This window comes from Lissotriton vulgaris, chromosome 12 (genome assembly GCF_964263255.1).
Source record: "Lissotriton vulgaris chromosome 12, aLisVul1.2, whole genome shotgun sequence".
Classification (NCBI taxonomy): Eukaryota; Metazoa; Chordata; class Amphibia; order Caudata; family Salamandridae; genus Lissotriton; species Lissotriton vulgaris.
This window is the reverse complement of record NC_141700.1, coordinates 742,487,448-742,504,037: the sequence shown is the minus strand read 5'-3', so window position 1 is coordinate 742,504,037 and position 16,590 is coordinate 742,487,448. Positions and strand designations below refer to the sequence as shown.

At 44.4% G+C, this 16,590-nt stretch overlaps 1 protein-coding gene across 1 annotated transcript in view; it reads right to left on the bottom strand.

Moving 5' to 3' along the window:
* Positions 1-16,293, bottom strand: part of LOC147678526 (extracellular calcium-sensing receptor-like) — a 29,861-nt gene extending 13,568 nt beyond the window's left edge. Inside the window, exons 1-2 of the mRNA XM_086945671.1 lie at positions 16,016-16,293; positions 530-821 (exon numbers count right to left, since the gene is read on the bottom strand). Coding sequence (XP_086801797.1) covers positions 530-821; positions 16,016-16,293 — 570 coding nt within the window. The remainder of the gene's footprint in view (positions 1-529; positions 822-16,015) is intronic.
* Between the last annotated feature and the right edge of the window lie 297 nt (positions 16,294-16,590).

The following is a 16,590-nucleotide window of genomic DNA, read 5'->3' as shown; positions in this document are numbered from 1 at the left end:
CATTCAATCATTTGCAAGAGCCATGGTCAGTATTTGTAGCAATTTCCACGAAACCTCCTTATGTGCTTTCAACTAGTTGGGTGCAGGCGGTTCATAATGGTGCCATATCTCCAGTATGTCTTAACTTATTGGGAATTAGTAGTAGGCTGTGTGCTGGCAAGTTAATATGCTGTCTGAAGGTTAGGCTTGCAGTCAGGAATTTTTGGAATCCTATGCATATGTCAAACCTGGGTTGTGTGCTTTGCATGCTAACTTTCTCACTACACTCACCATTTTGCTCTCTAGAGTCCACCTGTGGAATTTTGTTACCTGCTTTTTGTTCCCCCCAAGTAAGGAGCAAAGTTTGGGAACTCCAGATATAGTCATTAGAGAGCAACTGGAATGTAATGGCAAAGACAAACCTTGAGACTAGGGAGAATCTGCATTGCTTCCAGTAGTTAGAAAATGGTGAGACTAGATAGGCCTGCTGTTCCTGGCCATACATCATTATACAAGAATATGGAAAATGGAGCAGCCTGTCATTCCTTACTTGTGGGTATCTGTGTAGGCCCAGTATTCTTGCCATGATGATGGAGCGTGTTGAGCTTGGATCCCCTATGATGGCTGCCAGCTGGAGCCCTGACTGACACTGGTAGTTTGGGACATGCTCATCTCTGTGTGACAGTATCCACATGATGCCACTGATAGTCCGCTGCACTGATGCACATGAGTCATAGAGCTGGAATCCCAGGGTGATGTTTGGTAGAATTTCTGGGTTCCTGTTGATCTCTTCAATGGTAAACACCAGGGCCTGGAGCCATTGGTAGCTCTGCAGCCAAAACCTACAGTATGATGGGAGTGTTGGTTAGTGTGGAAGGAACTGTGCAAAGACTGTGCAGTTGTTTAATCAATCTTTTGAATGACAAGAGGAAGGTTAAACATTGAGAAAAATAAGCTCATTTTTCACATGTAAAAAAATGTAACCGAAAGAGAGAATTACCTGATAACCCAAGGTTATGCCATATTATATGGTTCTCTATTCTTCCATCTTCTGGTGTGAAAAGTACTTCACCACCTTGTGTTCACCTCACCTGCATCATTGGTGTGTTTCTGATTCTCTCCTCTCCCCAACGTTTACTGCTATTACACTGTTCAAGTTAGGGAGTTCCAGAAAGGAAATGGCAGAATTTAACCAAGAAGATGCCAACATTCACATCCCTTTTCCTTGATGTTACCTCTCATGAAACCTATATAATCAGACACCTTATACACCAGTTTTTAAACATTCTATATAATTTTCCTCTCCATTCATTTGAAAAGAGTGGCACAGCTTGACAACTTAAAATATTTGAATATTTTGAAAGTTGAACAAAGTGCCTGATATACTAAGTGTTTCTGCAGTTGAAAATCTGTAAATGTATAAAATCACTGGCTTTGAGACCACAATGTGGAAATTTGCTATTGTGGTGGAGGTATTTGGGCCCCAGTCAGGCCACAAATGAAGAGGTCAGATAACTGTGATGGTCAGCTAGGGTCTGTGCACATTGCTGCATTCGTCTTTAATGTATTCCCCTAATGCTATGCCCAGTGGATGCTTGTGTGCTTGAGTGGCATGTGTTGACCTGGGGAGAGGTGTCTTGTATCATGCTACATTGCTACATTCTACTCCAACTTTCCTTCCACTGAAATTTTGTGAACACTCAATCAAGTGACTGTTCAACCGACAGACTTTAGCAGGCTTGCAACAACTTGTTCTAGTGTTCACAGAATGTATCATTCATGGTCGTTATACCACTTTGACCTCCAAGTTTGCAGTTGCAGGTTGTAGAAATGGACTTACGGTTCTCCTTGAGGTGCTACTTGCATCTCAACACCCCTCAGGAGGGCAGGGAGTGAAGGATTCTCTGGTGCATCAGGGGAAGAATTGGCGAGGGATTGGTGACGGTACAACGCGTACCGTCACAACGCGTGCTGTTACAACGCGTCCCTTACAACGCAAGTCGTTACCACGACTTGCGTTGGGGGCGCGGATATCGAATAGTATAATTTACTATTCTAACACCAGTCCCCGTGGACACTAGGGAAGGTGTTGGAATAGTAAATTTACTATTTTTAATCTTCTAGCGCCCTCCAGCGCAAGTCGTGGTAACGACTTGCGTTGTAAGGGACGCGTCGTAATAGCACCGCGTTGTAACATCCGCGTTGTAACGGATGTTTCCCGGCAAGGCCTTCGGTTGTTACGGAGAAGTCCATGTTGCTTTATTGGTCATTATTTATAATATTAGAGTACTATTGACTTCTGTCATCTGGTTCAGTGGGGCACTACTTGTGGAATACAGAAATGTTTTGTTTGACTTAGTCACTGCCCTGTTCTAGCCACCGCCTTGGTCCCATTCTGGTTTTTCACCAGAAGAGGGTGTTTAATTGAATGTCAGGCCGAATTACCCCCCACCTTGTTGGTTATGCACAACAGTTACCGACCTTGATGCCCGAGTCTCTTGATTTCAGGAGTTTGGCTTGCTCCAGTATTGATAAGGGTTCAATTATGCTAGCTAGCAATCTGGTCAAATCATATCTGGGACCAATATTCAGTGTAAGAAGTGATATCTCGGGTGCCTTGTCCAAGAATGACATCAACAGGTGACCTGTTGGGAGTACTGTGAGGTGTGCATCTGGAAATTTATCACATCTTCAATAGCCTTGTGTTGCTTGAGTCTATCCTTAAGGCCTTGTTTAATGTTATCATCAGTCGTTCAACAACTCCATTGGATTGGGGCCACCAGGTATTATCCACTGATGAGTTATGCCCGAGGACTTAATATATTCTCCAAATTCATTGCCTTAAAAAAGGGGCCCATTATACCTTTTCATTGTATTTAGCAGCCCAAACATGGCAAATATTTTGTCAATAAAAGGAAGAGGGTCAAAATAAATCATAAGAAGTTTCCAAGAATGAGTGGAGGAAAAAGCACCTTGCTTTTAAAACTGCCCTCACACACAGCAAGCTGTGTCATGCTTCATCATAGGGCTGCTAACACACCTCCGTGTTCACCCAACACTGGAGGTGGAGCAATAGGGAGGGGAAGACAATATAATAGACAGTGAGAGGTTAGTGAAAACTCAAAGGTGAGAAGGTGGTGCAGAATCAGTGGTGCTAAAACACTGGTACCATGGGTTCCTTACTACAAGTTTAATATTAGGTCCCCTGTCCAGGATTTAAAAATAAATCGTGGATGCTAGGTAGAGGAACTATTTATGAGATTACACCTGCTCAACACTGCATAGGTGTCGACATGTTTCAGCCGGCAATTGACAGTACTCCGGCTTTCTTCAGGACTCTCACCTCTGTGACCCTGAGTGACAACCCTTAGCCTTGTGAGTCCCTAGCTCATTGCACCATCAGGATTCAAGCAAGCCGGGCCGAAGACGGCTGAAATGCCAGAAACCGGTCCCCGGTAGCTTGTTTCCTTCCCAGTATAAGAATTGGCTTGGTAGTTTGGTCTGCCCTGTTCCCATGATGCACTGGGCCAGGGTCAGACTAATTTGCATATAGCCAAGTTCTGAGCTGGGATGGTGCAGTGAGCTGAAAAACGGTGATGGATCAAGCCTTGATCTTTGGACTGGGTAAGAGTGGTCTGCTTAATTCAGACACTCTGTTCATCACCACCCCCTTTTCTGAATCATTTTTGTCCACCATAAGCGTGGAAGGGTATACTCAGATGTGAGTCCCTAGCTCATTGCACCATCAGAATTCAAGCAAGCCGGGCCGAAGACGGCTGAAATGGCAGAAACCGGTCTCCGGTAGCTTGTTTCCTTCCCAGTATAAGAATTGGCTTGGTAGTTTGGTCTGCCCTGTTCCCATGATGCACTGGGCCAGGGTCAGACTAATTTGCATATAGCCAAGTTCTGAGCTGGGATGGTGCAGTGAGCTGAAAAACGGTGATGGATCAAGCCCTGATCTTTGGACTGGGTAAGAGTGGTCTGCTTAATTCAGACACTCTGTTCATCACCACCCCCTTTTCTGAATCATTTTTGTCCACCATAAGCGTGGAAGGGTATACTCAGATGTGAGTCCCTAGCTCATTGCACCATCAGGATTCAAGCAAGCCGGGCCGAAGACGGCTGAAATGCCAGAAACCGGTCCCCGGTAGCTTGTTTCCTTCCCAGTATAAGAATTGGCTTGGTAGTTTGGTCTGCCCTGTTCCCATGATGCACTGGGCCAGGGTCAGACTAATTTGCATATAGCCAAGTTCTGAGCTGGGATGGTGCAGTGAGCTGAAAAACGGTGATGGATCAAGCCCTGATCTTTGGACTGGGTAAGAGTGGTCTGCTTAATTCAGACACTCTGTTCATCACCACCCCCTTTTCTGAATCATTTTTGTCCACCATAAGCGTGGAAGGGTATACTCAGATGTGAGTCCGTAGCTCATTGCACCATCAGGATTCAAGCAAGCCGGGCCGAAGACGGCTGAAATGCCAGAAACCGGTCCCCGGTAGCTTGTTTCCTTCCCTGTATAAGAATTGGCTTGGTAGTTTGGTCTGCCCTGTTCCCATGATGCACTGGGCCAGGGTCAGACTAATTTGCATATAGCCAAGTTCTGAGCTTGGATGGTGCAGTGAGCTGAAAAACGGTGATGGATCAAGCCCTGATCTTTGGACTGGGTAAGAGTGGTCTGCTTAATTCACACACTCTGTTCATCACCACCCCCTTTTCTGAATCATTTTTGTCCACCATAAGCGTGGAAGGGTATACTCAGATGTGAGTCCGTAGCTCATTGCACCATCAGGATTCAAGCAAGCCGGGCCGAAGATGGCTGAAATGCCAGAAACCGGTCCCCGGTAGCTTGTTTCCTTCCCTGTATAAGAATTGGCTTGGTAGTTTGGTCTGCCCTGTTTCCATGATGCACTGGGCCAGGGTCAGACTAATTTGCATATAGCCAAGTTCTGAGCTTGGATGGTGCAGTGAGCTGAAAAACGGTGATGGATCAAGCCCTGATCTTTGGACTGGGTAAGAGTGGTCTGCTTAATTCACACACTCTGTTCATCACCACCCCCTTTTCTGAATCAACCCTTAGCCTCCAGCAGCATTCAAAATATCGTGTTTCGCCATTGGTGAATCTTGAATTCCAATGGTTTATCTTTGGAAAACCCTCTCTTTTCTTTTAAAAAGAGTCAAAGCATCAAAGACACCTTGGTACATACAAGACCAAGAATGAACAGCAGGACCAAGATGGGCATAGGAGAAGGAAACCGGACGGTGTTACTTCCCCCGGTAACTGGTCAAACAAAATGTGGAATGTATGATGTATGCCACTTAACAGAGAACACCTAAACAATAGATGTAGGATTGACCCACCTCCTTTGTTGTATACATGCTGAAATGCCCTTGTGATTTGATGTACCTGGGAATGACCACCAGAAAGGCGAAAACAAGAATTATGGAGCATAGATCCACATTCAGATGCCAACGAAATGTGAGTAAACTAACGACCCATTTTTTGGAAAAGAATCATGCTGCTGAGGATTTTACATGGATAGTAATTGAAAAACCCAATGTTAATATGAGTGGGGGAACCCAGAAAGAGCCCTATTCATCAGAGAGCAAAATGGATTTGTAGGGTATGGAGATTTTCCAGGGGGGTGAATGATGATATCCTCTGGAATATGCTGAATCACATCTCCAGCCTCTGAGAGGGGTCTCATGTTAGCAGCAGAATAGAGGTATCGCCAACATTGAGCAATAGTAGAACTAAAGAGGGTACTCCCCCAATGTAGTCATTTAAAAATAGGACATTGGTCATTTCTCTTCATCTTCTTTAATGCCCTTATCCTTTGGTAACTTCCTTTTTTTCCCTTGTATCACGTTTGATTTAGGGGAGATATAGGTACCATTAACCCCTTTTGAATTTCAATTGGAGTTATTTATATAGAAGCTACTCTGATATTATATAGAAAGCCCTGATTGAGAAGGGATTAATACATCATAGTCCCTATTCACCAATCTAATACGTTTACAGAGGACTAAGATGCTCCACAGGGAGCACTGGATAGCCCAGGCTTTGGGTGCCGAGATAATTAGTCAGTGTGGTTGGTGCATCCTGGCTTGTTTCTTACTGTGAATTGATATGTTCGAAGCTGGAATACCAACTCCTCAATGCAGGCTAGAGGGTGTAATGCCATATCTGCGAAATATGGTATCAGTAGCTTGTGGTTGGTTATAAGTTTGAATGCTTATCCCAATTAGTATACATGAAAATGAGTGCAGCCTTTTGATTGCCAGTGCCTTATTCTCAATGTGGGCATATTTCTTTTCTGTGAGTGCCTTGCAAGTGAAATCAATCTAGGTCTACCTGGCTTCTGTCACCCAATGCTTGAGTACTATACCAAGGCCAATAGGGCTGGTATCCATGATCAACTGGAGTCCTTTGCTAAGTCAAAGTTGGGCATCACTGTGTGTTGCAGTAGAGACTGTTTTTGTCCTGGACTTCAGTTTCTTCATTTTGACCCCAGGACCATGGTGCTGACAACTTTGTTATATGACGCAGTGGTACTGCCAGTGTAGCTAGCTTCAATTGAAACCTTCCACAGGAAATTTTAAGTTCAAGAAAACGTGTGATCACAGAGAGCAATGTCGGGGCTTCTGCTTACCTAATATCTGTCCTTTTTGCTTGTTCTACACTCATTCCCGTTCCAGAAAAGACATAACCATAAAAATCAATTTCCTGTTGTAAGAATTGACATGTTTGTCTGTAAGTATCAACCCAATGTTGCTGGTTCTTTGTAGGGTTGTGACTAATCTCTTCTGATGGTCTATCATGGTGGGTGCATGTATTAGAATGTCATGACTGACACTGATGACGTCATCTAGTCCTGACATGATGTTGCAAATGGTGTTCTGTCAAATTTTAGCTGAAAAGATCCCAAAGTTGAGCCTGCGGTATCGCGAGAGGCCGACGTGAGTTGAAATGTGCTTGTTTAGCTGCAGTCCTCCTAAAATTCCATTTTAAGGTACCCTAAGTTAAGATCTAGTTTGGGAAACCAGTGGCCTCCATTTAGATCATTAATGAGGTCATATATAGCTGGAGTGATGTGCCACTCCCTCCGGATAGCTGTATTCTGCAATTGTACAGATACGGATGTTGCTGGGCTGTTTTAGTTTGCATGTAGTGACCATAGGGGAGACCCATGGTATGGGGCAGGAAACATTTTCCATGAAATCTGTATCTTCCAGTTTTTGCACTTCAGTCTCCATGCAGGGGTGAATGGTGAAAAGTGATATGTTGATGACAAAGGGAAACAGACTTAATCAAGGTATCAATGTGCGGGTATACAGGCGACCCCTGCCAGCACCTAAGGCATTTGAAAAGGTGTTGGAGGTTTTAGATGACATCAGCTATACTTATGTCATTGACAGCTGATGTAAAGTGAAGAATTTCATCTTGCATGAGGATTTACAATGGGTGACAGTGCTGCTGAACATTCCTTTCAGCAGGAGAAGCACCTTCAGCAGGCAATATAGTTGACCTTGGTGGGCAAGATTATTAAGGCCGTTTTTTTTGTTTTTGTAAGTGATTTTTTCTGAGCATGTTCACCGATGCCCCACTGTCAATGGGAGCTGTGAAGGCGTGTCACCAATCTTCAATTGGCATGTTGGGTGGCAGTGGCTCGGTTTGACCTGGCATGCATGAAATGAGGACTAGTTTGTCCACTTCTTCATCAGCTAGTTCCTCTAGGCTGTGTTCTACAAGGGTGTCATCAAAACCTCTGCCTCAATGATAGTGTGCATTATTGTGTTGAGTTTTCAACTTTATAAATATTTTAGTACTTACTTTACACATTTTCCTAAGTTAAGTCTGTCTGCTTGCTCTGTGCCATAGCTGCCAGGGAGGTGAGGTAGGTTTCAAATTTCTGAAACCTTTACTGCATCTAAAAATAATAGTGCCATTATTATTGAGGTGGACTACCATCCTTTCCAAATATTATTCCAGTTTCTCATACACAGGGAGAGTTGGGGGAAGCAAAGATTTTAATTTTAAACCAGCACCAACTGTCAACCGCGAGCAGCTGGTGGCACAAGACTGGGACAAAGGTAAAGTTTAAGCCCGATCAAGTCAGATACGTGGACCTAGTTGGTCCTTGTTAAAGAGTTACGGTTCAACTTAAAACATTTCTGGGAAGATAGATTGCTCTGGGGAGCAGGCAGCAGGTTGGATCCAATGATAATCTGCTAAAGGATAAGGTCTCGATGAAGTCCATGTTGAAGGCAGTAAAGCTCCAAATGGGAAAAGTCCAGAGTTTGTGCCTCAGGAACATGTTTGGCATCCGGTCAGTTGAGGATTTCTACCTGCACACACTATACAAACACTCACTGACCCCTCCACAGACACAACCATACCTGCAGACAGCACACCAACATTCACTGACACCTCCACAAAACCCAGCACACCCACATTTCTTCCACCCAAAAAATGTAAACTCTAACAGTCACTCTCTCAACAGACACCAACACAACACACAGTGCAGACAGCAGACCCACCTCACACTTCCACTTCTTCTTCCTTCCAACCCAAATTCCATCCCAAACACCCTACCATTTATTCCTATGATTCTTACTCATTTGTCCTTGCCCTTACCATTGTGAATCCTGCCAAAATGTCTCCCCGACCCAAACAATGCCTTCAACTTCCCACTCCACCCCTGAAAAACAGCCTCCACGCCCCCAGTTCCCAGACCAAAAAAATAAATAAAAACTCCCAAACATAACTCCAGCCCCAAACCCAAGAACCCCCCTCCCAGGGACAAACAGACAAACCCACCCCTCGCTCAACCTCTACCCCCCTTTTCCAAGAACCATCTTCGAGGTGCCTGCAAAGCCCAATGGATGCCCCTTTGTGAGGATGTTCCCTGGCAGTGTCAGTAAGGGCAAATGTAGGCTGTGCCATATAGTGCCACCATAGAGTAGCCATTGGCCTTTGTTTCTACAGTGGCATGCCGTCATTAAAACTGTTTTCTACTTTTGAAGACAGTGTTCCTGCAATTACTTTTCTGACTATATGATTTTTTGTATAGTTAGTGATGTGTGGGTCCAGTTGCGTTTGTTCCATTCCTGATTGTTGATCCACTTGAAGTGGTTAGTATGATGTGACCTTGAAACCAGTGCTGGAGTTTCATAGGACAAGGTGTCATTTTGGATTGATGTCTATTTGATATGACATCCAAATGAGGCAGGCATTGCATTCGGTGACAAGTTATATGGTAAGTATTTCAGTTTGCCCTGCCCGCTGTCAATGTCATTTAGCTTGCCCTTCTCCCTATGATGCAGGTTGACTATGTGTTTGGTGTGTTGAAATTGGATAATTATTTACCCACACATGGAGGCTCTCAACTTGTCAAACCTTTGTGTAGTTCTGCATGGACAAGTGTACTCTAGAGTTACTTCATCTAGATGCATACCATATGATGTGAGTGCAGTGTTTGCTTTCATAAGTTGCACTTACCCATTGACTACACATGTCTGTCACTTGGTGATGCGATTGCTTGTCCCTGATATACTTCAGTTCCCAGGACCAGTGGACATAGAGATTGTCAGGCATGTGCAAAATGTTCGTGCCCCAGCCTTTCAGTGTTTCCCCTGATAGAGGCATAGCAATCCGTCCGAAAGGGTTTCTTTTGTGCCCTTAGGATGGTTCTCACACTGAAACTTTTTAATCCCATTGACTGACATTTCCTTTTCATGTGGATGATGGGTGAAAGTCCAATGCAGAGTTGTAGCAGAGAAGTAGGCCTGGGTGGTAAATTCCATTCCGCTTGCGGAATTTGTGGAATTTGGGTAATTTCGAGTTCCGTGGGGAACGTGGAATTGCCAGAAATTTTCCGATCCGCGGCTTCGCAGAATTTTTTGCTTGTTTGCACTTTCAAAATACATGTTCGCAAGATATTTTCCCCCGAGCACTCAGACAGTAGTGGCAAACAGGAAGAAAGCATCGCGAACAGGCGGAACAAGTAAATCCGCGTGTTCGCTGAACTTTTGTGTGCTCGTGGAGATTTTTGACTGTTTCTTGGAGCTTTGCATAGCGCGACTACGCAAATTCCGCCCACCCCTATAGAGAAGGTGTTTTTCACTTTAATGATACATCCATAAAGATGTTTCTTTGCCATCAAAATAGGACCTGGGATGTGTGCAGTGTGAGTTTGTCACATTCACTATGGCATCTTGGTTGGAGTTGGAGTGAAAGGGTCTCATGGCAGTTGTAGTCACTTCAATCTCACTTTACCAACACTTGAGAAATTGTAAGCTGCATGACTAGTGTAGATCAGTTGTAACATGGCAGACAAATGAGAAGGGGCAAAAGGAGTGTGGCATCTTAGTTTGAGCACTAGTCACAAGGCATCATGCTATTTGCAATCTCTTCAATCTCACTTTACCAACACTGGACGTACGGTAGCTGCATGATAAGGGAACATCAGTTGTAACATGGCAGACAAATGAGAAGGGGGCAAAGGAATCTAGAATTTCAGTTAGCGTTGGAGTGAGAGGGCCTCCTGGTAGTTGTTGTCACTTCAATCTCACTTTAAAAGCACTTAACAAACGGTAACCTGCATAACTTGTGTAGATTAGATGTAACATGGCAGACAAGTAAGAATGTGCAAAAGGAGTGTAGCATCTTGGTTAGAGTTGCAATCACAAGGCCCCATGGTAGTTGGAGTCAGTTGCATCTCACTTACTAACACTTGGTAAATGACAAGCTGTATAACTTGTGAAGATCAGTAGTGACTTGGTGGACAAATGAGAAAGGGGAAAAGGAGTGTGTGACTGACACTATTATGTGTGACATTGATGAAGAGGTGCTGTTGTGGTACACAATATCATGCCCATATCACTATGACTGACTATAAGTTGCAAACACATAGCCATTTGTGTACAATGTCTCTATGCAATACCATTGTTTTGAACTACAAAGGCATCCTACAGATGTATTTTTGATTATTGTTATGATCATTTCCAGACAGGGTCCCTGTATATGTGTAAATTACTTAGGGACCTCACTTCTGGACTATGGTGGGGCATTGTTTTGCAGAGAAGTCTATGGAAACTGGCAGTATGACTTACCTCCGATTTCATCCGTGACAGAGTGGGTTCTCAATTGGTTGAGCAGGTACAGCAAAGACAGGATGTGTCTGAAGGGTTCCATGAAGGTAGTAGACAAGTAGAGGTGAGTAGAGGTAATTTTGTTTTTTTTATCCCTCCCGTTCCACTGTTTAAGATGTGGTAGTTAGATCATGATGGTCAAGCTGACTGTAAAGCAACTTGTAATTTGGCCAGCAACCTCACTGGTGGTCCGAGGCTCCCACAGCCTCATAGCCCATTTCGCGTTGGTGTGCTTGCGGTCTCAGTGGTTTAGCCGCGGTTTTTGCATAGGCAACAAGACCAACTCATTATATGGTGATCGGACTGCTGAGCTCACAGCGGTCAGACCGCAACATCGGATACAGTGGTCCATGGACTGCCGATCTTGTAATCAGACCTTTAGTAACAATGTGAGTTATTGCAGTATTGTGACAAACTTGTTAGGCGGTTGCTTTTGACTGGAGATGTACATCTAGTAAAGTTCTGAAGGGCTAAAGTCTTGTTAAAGAATGTACACATTTTTCTGTCTCGGAAAGGTCATCTAGTTCTTGAGGTAACTCTACCTATGTGAAAGGCCCGACTGGTTGGCTTTGTCAATGCTTATTTCTTTTGAGTTTAATAAGGAAATTGGTGGAGAGGGCAAGAATTTACTTTCAAACAAAGTGATTCAGTTTAATTTAAATTGATGATGGGTGGCAATTTTCAGTCTTTTAAAATAAGAAGCATGCTAAAAATCTAAACTGCCTGGAAGTTCTTTTCGGAGATTTCCAAAGTATTTTGTTCAGGAGCAGGTACAGTTGAAAATAGAGAAGTAATATCACAGTGTATCAGGAGATATGTAAATGTATGTATGTATGTAAATGTATTTGAGCTTGTAAAGCGCACTGCTACCCGAAGGTTTCCTGGCGCTGTATAACGCTGGGGAACCCATCCTGGCTTTCCCTGTGAGATGGTCCCTACTGGGCACCCCCAAGGTGAAACCAGGCATCCCCAGCGTTGATGGGGCCGTTTGTGGAGATTAAGCTAGCTATCGCCCAGAGTTGCTGAGTGGGACCCATCATTAGAGTGACACCGAGGCGAGATTTATCGAACCCGCTGACATTGGCCCAACACCCTGCCGCGTCAGGAATTGAACCCTGGTCCCGCGATTCCTCCCTAAAAAAAGTTGTGCAAGATTTTACTATGGAAACACGAATATAAGTGTGTCAGAACCGATATTCGCAAAACACAATGTTCTATAAATGCCATCATGATTTTTCCATGGTGACCCAGGGATTTCAGACCACTTTTCCCATCTCTCCTGACCTCTACCCGCCAAACCCCACTGGTCCAAACTCCCATATAAGGAACCTCAATGTTTTGTTGATGGACAGCAGTCTTTGCTATGCCATCAACTACAGTCTACTTTTCTCTTCCCTTCAGCCACGTTTTAAAGACATATGCACGCACCCTGCTTGTGCACACACACAATGGGACATTAATGTTTTAGTTGACAACAATTTATACTAATGAAAACCTGAATTGAATATTGTACCCCCTCAGCATTCGTCCCCATTGTCCCAGAGATCAGATTTCCATGAGATGAGCAGATTACCACACCTCTTAATTGTCTGGTGCAACAAACACCACACACCAGCAATTTTCCCAGTTCATTGTAGCATGAAAAACCGTCTGAAAGTTAAGGGCAGGGTATATGTGGGTGTGGGGTCATTGAGCATGGGGGCAAGATCAAAGGCATGGCATGGCTAAAAGGAGCAGCTTTTTTTGGTCTATCACCTTCAAGTGATAAAGCACATCTCAAATTAAAAGAAAATGCAAGTTAAACTAGTCAGTGAGAGAACCTTTATTGGTTAATGCGATCACTATAGGCCTCGATGGGTAATGAGAGAGTCACAGAATTGAATTCTGGTTGGTGCAATGGGGAATAGTGCCTTGTGTGTTTTTAGTCTTATTAGGTCCTAGTATGTCACAGAAAACACTGTGATAACGTACAGTATTACACACAAAATGAGATAGGCTGACAAAAGTGCTCCACAAAGATTTAGGAGCAGATTTTTTTAACGTTCACAAAGTGCAACCCAGCAAGCCAATTTGCTGCACTGCATGAAAGGAAGAGGGCAGGGATGCACCATATTTAACATTATGCTGCTCATCCCTGCCCTCTGCCTGCGCTGGCGCAGAATGTGCTGCCTTGCGCCAATGCAATAACCCTGCGCCATAAAGTTTTAAGAAAAAGAGTGCTTCAAATATATAGATCTGAGTAAGCTGCAGACTTTACCTATTGCAAATATGATTCTTAGATGCCCAATTAAAAGCACCTACTCCACAGCTCATCAGGTCACCTTACAATAACTCTCAAAAAGAATAATCTTCACTTGATTCAACCAAAGTCAATGCCAGCTCATGAGCAGCCTTTACATTTTAGAGGGTAACCAAATACACACATTTGCATTTCTTGCAAGAAGCAGACACCCTAGCAATAAGGCTTCTGTCTTATTCAGCTGTGTGCCCTCCCCTAGCTACACCTCTTATGAGACCCCCCCCACCTCCCTTCTACTTCAGCTGAGGAAACTCAAATGTTGGAATTAACCATCCCAGGACGGTTGCATTATAACATAAAGTAGGGGAACTGTTTTTATTATGGGCAGGCTGTCCCTCTCAGATCACGCCCACCTTGAGCTCCCAGTATGCACCAAATATCTGAGGTTGAACTCAGAATGTGGAGTGTTTACCAAACATGCTAGTTACCGTGCCATGTGGTACTACTACAAATGTATTTTGCTTTGAATGTTGTTTTACGTTGAGGTGAAGCAGGGAAATTGGTGGAGAGAGTAGAGATTTTCTTTCATAGAAATTCCTTTCATTTAAATTGCAGATGGGCAAAGATTTGCAGGGATTTAAAACAATAGGCATGCTAAAATGCTGTATTGCCCTGAACAATGAGTCCGACACCACATGCCTATTAGGCTATATGGTCACATTTGGATCCACTCTAAAAGATAAAGGAAACACCCTGCAGCATACTCGACCTCTCATAACTTCTGGAGAGGCACGGACTACTGCTGTGTTCCACCAGAGAGGAGCTTCTGTCCTGCTGCTTTTGTACCAGCTCAGCCAGGCTTCAGCTCGGTTTGAAAGGCCTTGAACCCCTGCAGGACGTGCAGAAGCTGCTAGCAAGGATGGAGCTCATGAGCGCAGCACCTACTGTATCAAACCCAGGCAGTTATGAGTACCAGTACTCTCCCTTTTTTTGCAGATTTTTATAGCGTGAACTTAACCCGAAGGTATTGGGACGCTTTACATGAGCACCAGTTACGTTACACAAGGACGCATTCATTTTTTGGTAGGCACTGCAAGATTAGGGGATTTGAGCAGAATCACAGGAAGCTGAGCCGACACCGAGGCTAGAACCTGGTTCCCCAGCTCCAAAGTCAGCAGCTCTGGTCCCAAGGCCACAACCTCCCAGTACTCAAGCGGAGAAAATATGAAAGTGCTGGTACTCAGTACGGGTGAGTACCGGCCCATTTAAAGCACTGGCTAGCATGTACTGTTCCAGAGCATGCTGCATGCTCTTCTGCCCGATTTGGGATCGGCGCCATGGAGTCACTCGGTATGTAAATTGTGAAATGTACATGCACGCACACACACACGCACTCAGAGTTCTGCTAAAATGTCTCATTAGCTGCGTGCAACACTCATTTTTCTCTCAATCGCATGTCAAAGTAACTGACCCTCAGACCGCTCTGGAAATGCACATCAATCCTGTACCATTACTGAACCCACACATCTATCAATGTACCTGCATTCTGACTTACAACAACACAAATGAAATTTCTGAGCACTTACAGCTAGATTCATGAAAGAGCCGTTTTGCGAGTCCTTAATAGCGATTATTAAGGAATCGCTATTAAGGACTTGCAAAGCGGGATTCATGTAGGAATCGCTAAATAAATTGCGATTCCTACACATTCCTTATTTGCGATTAGCAATTAGCTAATCGCAAATAAGATAGCGATTTCAAGGGTGCCAGGGGTGTCCAAAGGACACCCTGTAGCACCCCTGAAATGCAAATTTACACAGGTGTTGCGCACACACATGTCCAAAGGACATGTGTGTGTGTAACATGCAACTGAGAAAAATGCACTAAAGTGCTTTTTTCTATTTTTTCGCTATTTACCACGAAGTCAGACTTCGTGGTAAATAGCGGCCAAATATTTCGAATTCGCAATTTAAAATTGGTTAATGAATTGCATTTAAGGAATCTCTAATAGAGATTCCTTAAATGTAATTCCTCGCAAATATGCGATTTCGCAAATAGCGATTTTTGCATTTGGCATGATGAATCCCAAATGCAAAAATTTGGGTCGCAAAGGGCCAGATTCTGAGAATCTGGCCCTTTGCGAGCCGATTTTTCGTTCATGAATCTGGCTGTAACTCATGTAATTGAGCTATTTGTATATTTCGATATTATCCGGGGGCAGAATAAACACCATCTACTATACGTGGTCTGGGGTTCTCACTGTAGTGTTGTCGAGTCTGGACACTACCATTAGGGCACAGTACTTGAGACTACCCTCATGCACCGCCCCCTCAGGCGTGAAGGGTTTTGGTTTGGCCCAACGTCTTTACGGAGGGCACGCACAATTGTTAATAAAGGGCCCTGGACCCTGGGCGTGGCAGGCAATGTACTGACCACAAGTCACAACCAACGTGTGGTCTCCAGTTATTCCCAGGCCCCAGTCTAGGACATTACACTCACTAAACCTGAGTAGACTGTCTTGTATACAAAATGCTTGCATTGCAGACTGTGTTTCTCTTTCATGCACAATGCAACCTCGAATGAAAGCATTAACACAGTTTATTTGCCATTTGTAAAAAAAAAGCCACATGCATGCATCAGTTCCTTACATCTGGCAGACGAGCTCTGCAGGCTCAGCTGTGAATGTTGTTTCCGGGTAGATTCGGTCGCGGTGAACTGGCAGCATCCCACCAATCAGAATGTCTCCGGCCCGGAAGTATCCGCTTACCTCGCGCCTGCTGAGCCTGCACTCGGGTGCTGCCGCCCTCTCAGTGTTGGAATCTAACATCAAGCAGGACGCCAGGAGGCAAAGGAGGACCCCCTTGTGATAGCCCAGGATGTAATTAGATCCTGTGCTGAGGAGGGTCTGCAGCGGAGGAAGGTTCATAGTGCCGGATGCTGAGAGACTCAACAGTTCAAGCAGAGGTGCCGCTCACGGGACCCCCGGCCTCGGCTCCTGCAATGCAGGCTCTGAAGAAAAAGCCCAACAGTCAAGGAATGAAAATGCGCCTCTTCCTAAAAGAATCGCGAGACATTACAGTCCGTTGTGTCTAGTTACAGCCTTCATTGTATAGTGTCGTCTTGCCCATTGAATAGCTACAGAGGCCTGACTGGTGACTGCTCTCTCTTTATACTGCACAGCTGGCCTGGAAATACTTGTGGGGAATTGGTCCGCTCGAGAGCA